The 12,348-nt window shown below is 28.2% G+C and overlaps 1 protein-coding gene across 1 annotated transcript in view; it reads right to left on the bottom strand.

Moving 5' to 3' along the window:
• Positions 1–11,899: 11,899 nt before the first annotated feature.
• The window catches only part of LOC119675032 (probable serine hydrolase), a 1,347-nt gene continuing 898 nt past the window's right edge, over positions 11,900–12,348 (bottom strand). Inside the window, exons 3-4 of the mRNA XM_038086205.1 lie at positions 12,255–12,343; positions 11,900–12,165 (exon numbers count right to left, since the gene is read on the bottom strand). Coding sequence (XP_037942133.1) covers positions 11,969–12,165; positions 12,255–12,343 — 286 coding nt within the window. The 3' untranslated portion in view covers positions 11,900–11,968. The remainder of the gene's footprint in view (positions 12,166–12,254; positions 12,344–12,348) is intronic.

Below are 12,348 nucleotides of genomic sequence, written 5' to 3'. Positions count from 1 at the left end.
TCCTTTTTCTTTTTATTTATTACAAATTTACAGGTGCGTACATTCATCGTGTCAAAGTACGAACAAACGAACCAACAACAACAAAAAACAAAAGCTAAGAGCATAAGCAAATTAAATAAAGGGAAAAAATAACAACCAAGGAGCAACTAACTAAAAGAGAGCGACTACAAAAACAAAACAAAGTCTACGACTCGAAGACCGACTTTAGTCAAACAAACCACTTAAAAAGTAATGAATGTTGGTGTGGGTGTCTGAAAGGGGCGGCAGTGGTGGTGGTATGGTGGTAGAGTAGTGTTAGTGTATAAATATTGCCTTTTATTGCTTTATGTGTCACAGCGGGCAACGCGGCTGCGGCGGGCAAAAGTCATTTAATGTCTGTCCACCCAATTTTATAAAACACATACAAACATTAAAATAACACAAACATATAAATAAGCACATATAAAAGCAAAAAGCTTAAAATATTTTTTTTTGGTTTTATATATAAAAACAAATAACAAATAACAAAATATATTTCAATTAGGTTTAATATTTTCTTTCATAACAAAATTTTGGCACTACGTTTTTCATTCAGCAAATGACATAAAGTTTTCATTTGCATTTATTTACTCACTTTTCACGTTGTAGTAACGTTCACAATTTGCATAAATTTTTACATTTCTATTCCTTTGGATTTTAGAAAATTTTCTTAAATTTGTGAATTAATGTCACTCATAATAAAAACCCACACAAGAAATTATTAATTTTACTTTTGTAAATTGGTTATTAAATTGAATTACTTTTGTCTTCACTTCGGCCACGAAAATTCCGTTTTTTAGTATTAAGGGAAAATTTTTACTTATGTATATGTATGTGATTGAAATTTTTTGGTAGTATCCTGTAATGCGATAAAAATGCGACGCGATTTAGCGATTGTAGCGAACACTCTAATTGACGGGAGACTTCTGTTCGAATCGAATCGAAACTTATTGAACGCCAGCTTTGAGTTCCGTTTTTTCTTCCGAACCGCTGCAAGAGAGCGTAAGTTTTTATAAATATGCACATATATTTTAAATTTTGTATCTGGTTATGCATGCTAAAGTATCCGGTGTACACTCATTTCTCTCTGTTTATGACATTATCCTGAGAATTAAGACAACAAAAAACTTCCATTGCTAAAGCAGAAATGTTCAATTGTGCAGCACTTTCAGAAGAAATGTCAAACTTTGAAAATTTGAAAGCAACAACTTTAGATGGAAAAGTGTTGGAAAAGTTTCGATGCCAGTAAAAGTTTATGTAAATTAAATCTATATTTTTAATTTTATTTTATATTTTTATAAAAAATATTAAAAACAAATCATTTCAAAACCTCTCTAAAAAAATATGAAAAATATTGGTAAGAAATTTCTTATATATTTTAAATTTCCTTTTCCTTGAATTTCCTTAAATTAAATAAATTTTTTTTATCTGAAACAATTGAATATAAGTTTTGTAAATGTGCTTCCCAGTTGAAAAAATATAAATATACTCCACTATATAGTGTATATATTCTATATAATTAAAATATTATAATATGTATTTTTACTCACACAGAACACTGTTTTTAACCGTAAACAAAATATTTTTTCTACGAAATTTTTGAAATTTATTTATTAATTCTTTAATTTATTGCGATGTCAAGGTGAAAGAAGGTTATATCAATTTTGATAGTTTTTTCAGTGTTTGAACAATTCAAACAAAATTTTGAACATTCCCTTGGAATTCATGAATCCTTGGTCTTCAATTCAGAATATGAATAAAATTAATAGTAGTTCCTATACGTAAAATTATATATTTATAAATATTAAACGTACTGAAAAAAATATTAAATAGAAAATATTTGATTTGTAATATAGTTATGAGTTTGAAAGAAATAGAAATAGAAAATGAAAATGAAAGCTTTGACAATAACAAAACAACCACTATATTTTAATTTGTTGATTTTTAAATTGTTTTTGTATTTGCATATATAAAGTTGGATGTGTAATTTATTCTTGATGTGCTCATATAAGGCATTAATGAAACAATTTTTATAATTGAGGATCACTAACATATAAGACTTATCGCAGTTAGTTAATAATTGCGACCTCGAATATGAGTTGCCTATACATGCAATTGAACTGCATATAAATATAACTAATATTTTGTTTAAGTTATTATAATTTTAAAAATACTACCACAAACTTTTTTGTTGTATCGGAAAAGTCTAACATAGTCTTATAGGAATTATCTGTATTTCATATTACAAAAAGATATATGCGAAGTACGCAAAAACTTGATCAAATCCTAGTCTAGCTAATATAACAAATAAAGGTGGCTTAAATTTGATGAGAATAATGTATAATTCTTTTCTAATAATTGCCTGAATATAAAAATATAAATCTGCTACAAATTTATCAATAAATATGAAACATATTAATGATTCCCTATATATTTGTAAGGTTTATTTTTATTAACATATTTGATACTTTTTTATTTTATTTAAATATAATTTTCATACATAAAATATTAATTTATTTATTTATAGTATTTATTTAATATGAATTAAATAAGGCTTTGGTAACCCTTAAAATAAAACATATTTTATAGTATTCAAGTAAACTGAGGGTGGTGAGTTAACTTTAAATTGCGCATGTTCAGAGTTTTTCTTCTCTTAGCTAGGAGTCAGCAGTGCAACACGATGTAAATTCTCTCATTCAACAGCCTTCACAAATCAAAACTTATATCAATACAATGTATTGCTTTGCAGAACAACGAAAGACCACAACATTGCAGCCAAAAATATAAATCACAAAGTATTCACTTACAAAGGCTCTCGAATAAAAATCATTACAAAGACTCATACACATAACCGCATTACAGTTATTGTCACCCACTGTCGAAAGCAATGGTCATCAGCCAGTTAAATTGATACTATGATTTTTTTGTGGTCAGAAGTCCTTCTGAAATGGCTGCATGGAAATCGTAGAATATGAACGTTCACACACACACACACACACACTAATACAAACCTTGAATTACGAGCGTAAACATCAATTCACGTAGTAATCGTAAAGACGATTGCAGTAGTAACAGCAGTAGCAGCAGCAGCAAGGCAGCTGATCAGATTACTGACAATAGCAACAAGGGGAAGAGGAAGTAGTGTACCATTAAATGAAAATGGTTTCAGGTTGTTGGTCAAATGAGTAGCAAGGAAGACAGCACATTATAATAGCCGTTAAACAAAGTAACGAGCAAACATACAAAGGATATTGAGTCAGACAGACGTATTCTAGACGAATATGAAGACGTTGCTTTTGTTTGGGGCAGGTGCATTCAAATCGTTTTTTATGTGACAATAAAATGTAATAGTAACGCTAAGGTCGGCCATAACAGGCCTATAAAATTTACATGTTCGCAGGAATTTAGGATATGATTAAGGATTTCATATTTATATCGTTTATGTGTTATATTTTATGATTTAGCACTTTAAATGTTGACCGATATTATTTTATAACAATGTCATCCTATTAAATTTTAATATTTTACAAAAATATGTAAATGTGGGTATCAGTAATTGAAAAGACAAGAAAAGGATGTTTGTATAAATTACTGCTTTAAAGTATCCGGAATTGTTAATTAAAATACAAAAAATTATCAATCAATTAAATTTATTTTGTCCCCTTCAAATTAGGTCCCATCGAATGCATAACACTATTGCAGCGCTTGGACCAATTCTCATTTTTTGTAGATTGATTGATTAATCATAACTATGTAATATGTAATGTTAAATTTAATCTACATGAAAACTTATGTAAAATCTAACTTATTAAGAACTTATGTGAAATCCTTGAGCTAATCTCCATTACATCCTTTTCAAAATATTTCACCAGTAAAAGTCTGATTCTTTTCAAAGTTTTAACTATTAAACATATATACCTATATATAGGTTTTCTAACTTCAAGATTTGAGAAGATCACAATATCTGAAGATCTACTTTGTCAATATGAATGAATGATATGTTTAGAATGATGGAAGAATATAAAGTTGTGAATTTTTCACCAGAAAATATGTTCTATAACTAAAAATATAAAACGAATGCTGAAAGTATATATAACGAATTATATCACCTCAACTTTTGATATTACATTTATTTAAAATACCCAGGAATTTATTACTTATTAAATTTATTATTTATATTTATTTATAATTCAAAAACTCAGTAAATTTTTTTTGGTGTCTTATAAAATCATTAAACTTTTTTTTTTTTGTTTTTTTTTTAATTAAACTTTTTTTAAAAGTAGTATCTTCTGACCTCTCACTTCTACGCGAAATTATGGTACATAAGATTGTATTTCATAATGCAAAAAGTGCGATGGGAAAATGACTCCCCTATATTCAATTTTTTCATTACATAATGTAAACATAGATTTGTTCATTATTTATTCAAAAAAATCTTTTTTTTTTCGCTTATCAGTTTTTTATGAAAAGAAATTCTTTAAATATACTCCCCGTCTTACTTCTTAATCACGCCCAAACTGATTACTTCAATTTTTCTGATACCAAATGCTTTAATTTTGCTTATCGAAGAAACCATTGAGATAGAAAGAAGCCTCAATCAAAGATAAATGTTAAAAGTAAACTCAATTCTAAGTTCCCACTGAAATCACTATCTGTATCTTAATAATGTGACTTCAGATCTTCCATTCTTTAAATCTTGTAAGAATGTAAATAATGATATTCGGGCATAATATTTCACAGACCAAGTCAATATAAATTATGTCGAATCGATCCCTTATACTAACCCATTGACGGCATATATTTCATCTTTTTTCACCCTCCACCCTCTTGACTTGGTTTGACTTTGCTTCTAAAGGAGTGAAAATTCTGCTACATTTTTTGATGGTTTCTCATTTAGTCGATTCAGTTGATTAGTTACGAGTATATCGACTATAACGTTGGCAAAGCGTTCTTTGTGGACGAATTTGAGAAAGAAATTTTCACAGTTTGCGAACATTGTTCAGTCAAGTTTGTTGCATATGGGTTTGCTAAAAAAATTTATATCTAGAAATGCCAATAGACTTTTAGAGTAAGGCCACATTACACAAATTTCCATCTAGTAAAACCCTACTTATGAGTAAAAATTTGCAGAAGAATTTAGAGCATTCAAGTCCAATAAAAATAGAATAGGCAGAAAATTAAATAAATCCAAATATTACTAAAAAATTATCCCACTAATGGAGATAATATGTTATGTTATCTTTAATATATGCATTTTAAAATTTTCTTGTCAATTTAGTATCAAACCAAATATACAAACTCAAAATGTCATGTCGACAATTTAAAAAAATGTTCATTCATTTTTCATTCTCGTACATTAAGAAGAAATAAACACAAAACGATTTTCAATTTTACGTTCCCCACATGTCAACCATACACATATGATTATAATTGAGTTCAACCTCGTCCAGTGGTTACTACTGCCATTGTGCAATAAAAAGAAAACATAACAAACATGGACACAAATGAGGCATTAATTTCCTGCTCCAGTTAAGGATTGACGAATGAACAAATATTAGTATTTCACTTGAATGTTAACATTTTGTAGCAGGATTATGTTAGGGCTTAAATTGAAGAGCTGCTTCCACATATGCGAGTGCAGTATTCAAGGAAGACATATACGAGTGTGTACAGCCGTATGAGTTGTCACTGGGAATCCTTACTGTGGGAAACACACTGTTTGAGTAAATTGTCAACCAAACTGTAATTCTAGGTTTTGTAAAGGTTTTACAATTTTCATTATGGTTCAGCATTTATAAGGTTATAATTAACTCTTCACATATGCAACGTCCAAATGCGCTTTGTGCAATATTACATATATTCATAACCTGTGGGGCAATGTGTGCTTTTACAAATAAGAGGTAAGAAATTTATTATTAAATTTTAGATATATATATTTTTTTTTAATTTAACCCTTAAATAAATAGTTCTAAATATACGTACATACTAATAATCAGTGAACGAAAAAAAACTGTAAAGTACCAAACATAGTATAGAACACTACATGAACAGTACACTAAAAAAAGTCCGAAAAATAAAGTACATGAAATTTATAATGTCCTTATTAGTATTCTTTTCGCACTATATGAAGAGTACACTAAATAAAGTCCGAAACCCATCAACAAAATTTTTAGTGTTAATGTTCATGAACACGAACTCTAAAATTATAGTGTACTATTTTCGCCATCTCACTTAAATTTTTAATGTCCTCGTTAGTGTTCTTTTCACACTACATGAACTGTACACTAAATACAGTCCGAAACCCATCAACAAAATTTTTAGAATTTGTATTCCTGAACACGAGCTCTAAAACTATAGTGAACTCTTTCCGACATCTCACGTGAAATTTATAATGTCCTTGTTAGTATTCTTTTCACTAAGGTAATAAGCTTTGTAACGATCTTTTCACGAAGGTAGTGAACTTTCGTAGCGATCCTATTCTAAAGATAGTATTTTGATATGTTTTTAATGTGCATGTATTATGTTTTGTATGTATTATATTTACATTTATTTATGTATTATTGTATGCATATTTAATATTTGGTAATGTATTTCATAGATGTAATATTTTATTGCTGATAGCTGATTTGGTGGTAGGTAGGTGACACTACGATAGTGTACTACTTATTTTCGTTCACTACTAATAAAATTATTGTGCTCTACACTCTACACTAATACCCAGCTTTGCGTCGTTAATTGGAACCGACGAAATACGACGCAAATAGAAGCAATGCAAATCAAATCACTTTTCTCAACATATTTAATTTTCAAAAATATTCTTTGATGGAGAATTACCTTTTAGCTTATTGAATATCGACACAATATCAGAAATGTTATTTTGAATTAACATTTAACTCAATGGCATTCTTCTTTGATTCTGATTTTCAAATCAGGATAGAAGGAACTCAATTTTCGGAATTAATAGACTTCTAGTTTTTGTAACTTGTTTGGCCTGCAAATGTGTGACAGCTTTTCCATAGTTCTTTATTTTGTTCACTTCACGATTACAAATTGTTCTTACAGTAGTTGGACCTAAATCCAGAATTTATCCAATGTTAGCAGCTTTTTCTCTAAGTTTAAAAGGTTTTAAAATATCTAACTTTTGTTTTAAGAAAATTTATTTTCGCTTGTAACCCACTTTTATACTTAATAAAGCAGAAATATACCATTCCACTTCACCACCGTTTAATAAAAAATATTAAAACATTTAAAAAAATGTGACATAAAATGGGAATCCCCTCTGTACGCATGTATTTAAAAACGACACAAATCGAATCCAAAACTCATATTTTTTTGGCAACGCAATTCGAATCAACGCAAATCGGAGCGACAGAAATCGGGGTATTAGTGTAAATTAATCTATATCACCCCAGTGAGTAGTAGATCCACAGTAAAATTAAATTAAGCTATCATTGCTGCATAAGTATAGTCTTCAAATACATACCTTAAGCATATCTATGATGTTGCCACCCAACCAATATTATTTGCATATTATTTTATAAAAGAACACATTTTCACCACCTAGACCTCATTTTAATATCTTTCCAGCTACTTATAAACCTTATTCTTATATTAATTATTGCTCACATTATTTATTATTAAACACATGTCATACGATACGTAATAATTTGGATACATACGATTATTTTATTATTCATAGAACCTATATAGAATATAGATCCTTTAAAGATCTCCTCCTCAAAACTAAATTCTCTAACAATGGCCGACAATAATCGTAAGTTTAGTATAAGGCTAATTTTTTAAAAATATTATTTTACTCATTATATTAATTAATTTATTATATTTAAACAAATTTTAGTGTATTATACTTACACATACCTATTTGATGATTGCCAAAATCTTTATTTTTATGCAAATGTGTCTTTTTTTCTAATTTCGACCGTAACTGACTTTATTACTTCTTTAATCCAAATAATGAGTTTGATCAATATTAAAATCCTATCATTATGTTCCAAATTTTTTAATAAGTATTTAAAAACTAATTAATTAAAACTAATTATAAAAAATGGCATATACAATTTGTGCAATTGATTCTGTAAAAAAATTATGATTCTAATATATGAATGATATGATTAATCCTGATTAAGATGGATTCTAAAATATAATCTTCATTATATTTATTTTTACTTGTGTATAAAAATTTAACAATGTTTCTACGTTCGTTATTTTCCTTTAATATATGTTTATTTTTCACTAAATTCTTCCGTTGCAGACTCTATTATAATTTGATCCAAAAAGTTCTGAAAAGCTTGCGAGTTTAAGTTAGTGAATCGTCTCGTTAAGAGCAGTACAATTCTTAACGGCACTATGACAAGTCAATTTGGTTGACTCGTATACGTCCTGTTTAAATTAATCCTCTGTTTAAATCCAAAAAACAATAATTATGTTCTTTTCGATAGACAGTGTTCTTATTTTGAGGTTTTTCACCTTTTCAATCTCATTTTTAGATTAATTAAATATCAAAAAAATTAATTTTTATGCTAAAATTTTATTAGTATCTGTATCTTCGTCTATCCCTACTCTTTCTCCAGTAATATATTACTTATTATATTATAGTTTAGGCACTGTTTCGTTTGCCCAAGAACTAAACATTGCACAAAAAACCGTTTGGTCTATTTGAATAAGGCTGGATACAAACTGAAGTTTGATGTAGAGGTGTCACACGAGTTACCGCAAAAAAACCTTACGAACCGAATTTGCATCGACTGATTTCTGAAGCGCCTGGTGATGAAAAGTGACGGTAACGTCAAGCGAAAACAGTAGTAGTGGAATTGCGGTTAGCCAGCAGAAACGAATACCAAATCAGGATTGACAGCCAGCAAGGTTTTGCTGTTCTCTACGACAAAACTCTTAACTCGGAACTGTACTGTCCACAGTTGGACCATCTGAAGGAAGCAATCCTCCAGAAATGGCCAGCTTTTGGGAAAAAGAGAGGAATTGTGTTCCATTAGGACAACTCACATCATAGTCTACACCTGAAACCATGTGATAATCGTCTGTTCATGTCCATGACGAATGATTTTTCTGGTGAAAAATTCGTTTAAAGAGAGATTTGTGAAAATTGATTGTCTTAATTTTTTTGCCAATAGTGACGAGGACTTCTATGAGAGAGACTTTGATGGATTTCAAAATGGCAAGAAGTTATCGAATAAAATGACGCTTATTTGACCTAAATCGGATCATTTTATGGTCAATAAGCCGTTAATTTCATGCAAAAATAATGTGTTTTTTTTTACTATGCCTATTATATAATTCTGGAATATATATTCTCCATTTTTGATTTTAATTGATTTTATATTTATCATTATATACGAAAACTGAAGCGACAATTTCTTATAATACTGTAAATACACCTAATATAATATATTCTATGATAAAATAATATGTTGGTGACTAAAAGTTATATACACTATATGTCTACTATATGTACTATATACATAAGTGTACCAATATAACGCCTAGTATATCCTTTATTAACTTTATTGTTAACTATTTATTATTCTATACATTGAAATACTTTTAAGCTAATCGTAGATATCTTAACAAAATTAAATAAATAATAAAACATATTTCATATACTCTACATCAAAAAATTATTTTTTTGTAACAAATTTATATTAAAATTTACATTAAATATTGTTTATTTATTAAATAAACTTTTGGATAAAATAAAATTATGTCGGAGACATCTGTAGCTGCTTTTAAAATAGCTATGCGGAAAGCGAAAAGGAGAGGTCATTCAGTTAAGATAATATATCCGACAGAACTTAAACAAGAGGTAAGAACTGCGGATACTTTTATGATGGTAATGACTTTATTTATCGTAGCGTATCACCGTAAAGATCATAAAAAATAAACTATAATTTTATTATATTTATAGTATTTTTAATCTTATTTTCTAACACAAATAAAATGTATTATATATTATTTATACCAAACATTAGTTTAAGGATAGTGCAACCAAGAAAGAAAGAACACCCAAAAAACAGGTTAGAACGACTTTTTAATTATAACAATAATATTTTTATTAAAAGCACTCCTCTTTTTAAAATAGTTACAAGGTTCTAAGGGTTTTGGAGACAATTGATTTGTTACAAAAGGCATCATATAAAATAACTGTGAGGACTAAACAAACTGGAGTTTCATTTTATGATCTATAAAAATATTTTGTTAGCCATTGGCTAAAATTTATCACTATAATTATTGCTTTATGAAAATCCACTAAAAGGATAGCATCCGTATGGTCACAAACAAGTGTGCCAGTGAAAATGGTTTCATATTAGTTAATAAAGAATCTTCTCAAAAACCTTGAATAATTTTCGAAATGAATTTTAAAATAAATTATGAATGATCAGATAACACATTAGAGTAAACATTATTTCATTAAGTATAGTGATATACATGATACTTTCTGCGGAATTGTCGGAAAAGTAATAAAGGTATGTAACTTTTCATTATAATTTTTAGTAATATTAATAATTCATAGGTAAATAATATTTATATATATAATCGATATAATCTATTTATTTATATTATCTATATAATAAATAATAATTTTATATTGCAGACAATTAACAAAATGAACGATACTTAGCTGATTTTTGAATTATAACAGGGAATCTTTATTTGGAAACCACTATCAATGAAAATGGACTACAAAAAAATTGATAAATTTTAATTATTTAATATGTTATCGGTAAAAATAATTAGAGAGTTAATTTTTTTTTCTAGATAAGAGTATTTATAATATATGTAAAATGATTTAATAAAAATGGAATGAACTTATAAAATAAATATAAATTTTTTTTTGATAAACTCAGTAAAGACTTGAGAGATGGTCTCTCGCACTGGACCCGAGATTGAAAATTATTTTTCCAATAATTCTTTTAGCTTCAAATAATAAATTACCACAAATATTTGCAAATACTTAAACAGAGTATAGTATAAAAAGGATTGATTAATCTTCAGTATTTTTTAAAGGGAAATCATTTAAAAAACCTTACATAAGAATTTTTCAAAGAATATAAGTGAATTCACCCCTTAAAGAGTTTAGAAAGAATATATCACCCTCCTTTAGACTTATATTATCAAGGAATGTTTCTAAAGACTGTAATGACGAGTAATGACGAATATTTGACAATACCCGAAACAGCCGTATAGTTAGTCAAAATATTCAGTAAGTTCACAATAGCAACAACAAAATTTTTATTACCGCTGTTTCGAGTATTGCCAAATGATGGGTATTTGGAATTACCCATGAATAGTCTTGGAATTATTTCTTATATTAAACAATTATTATTAATACCTTGAAATAAAACATATATAATGTATTAATTTAATTATTCTACAGCTGGTTTATGATTTCGTTCTAATATAAAAAAGCAATTGAATTTGCGAACATACAAGCCAAGTACGGCTTTGAGTCAGTTGGCTAATGAAGGCTGACTCTGAGCTTCAAAATTGGGAGGGTACGAGTTCAGCCCTTGGTACTTGCAGCTTAAAAAAAATTGTTTACGAATAATTTAATACAAGAAAAAATTGCAAGACCCCTGATGATGGGTTCAATTAATTGAAAATAATAGAACAAAATTTTAATTGTAGCAATTCCACTACTGTTCGATTAAAATCTCTCTTTCGAAAACAATAGTTTATACTAAGTATTTAATTTCTTTCGTCATAATTGACGTTTAAAATCAATATAATTAATTAAAAATGGAATTTTATGGTTGTAATTCAGTGCTATTCAAAATACAGAAAATTGGTTATTTTATTAAGAATTGATCTATTTTCTAGTTCATTTAAAAGAATCCTTTCTTTGCTTTGAAAACTTTATTCATCCATATGTTTAGTTAGTTATGAATATTATTATTGTTTGTATATTTTTGTGATTTTACAAAAGCAATAAAGCATTGATGTAGTAAACAAGTGCTAAATTAATCAAGTGGTCATTGCAGTCACAGCTGCCTGTTAGACTTTCCGGCTCTGTTAGACAACCGCAGCCATTGTTGTCCGTTTTCCAGGACATCAAAAGCCCAACATTGCGCCAATTTAAAAACTCCTCATAGCCAAAAAGACTGCATACAGTGACTTAAATCAAAGAAAACAATTTCACTATTAAACAATATTCTGCATATGAACCAGCAGTAGGAGTTGCAACTGCATTCAATGTGGCTTACTTTGCTCCAAAAACAAGTCCCTCAACTTTAAAGGAATGCCCAGTTTTTTGATAACATTAAACTCTCGATATGCCTGTGTACACTTTTCACTCGC

Source organism: Teleopsis dalmanni, chromosome 2 (assembly GCF_002237135.1).
Source record: "Teleopsis dalmanni isolate 2A chromosome 2, ASM223713v2, whole genome shotgun sequence".
Taxonomy (NCBI): Eukaryota; Metazoa; Arthropoda; class Insecta; order Diptera; family Diopsidae; genus Teleopsis; species Teleopsis dalmanni.
This window is presented reverse-complemented; position numbering and strand designations above follow the sequence as displayed.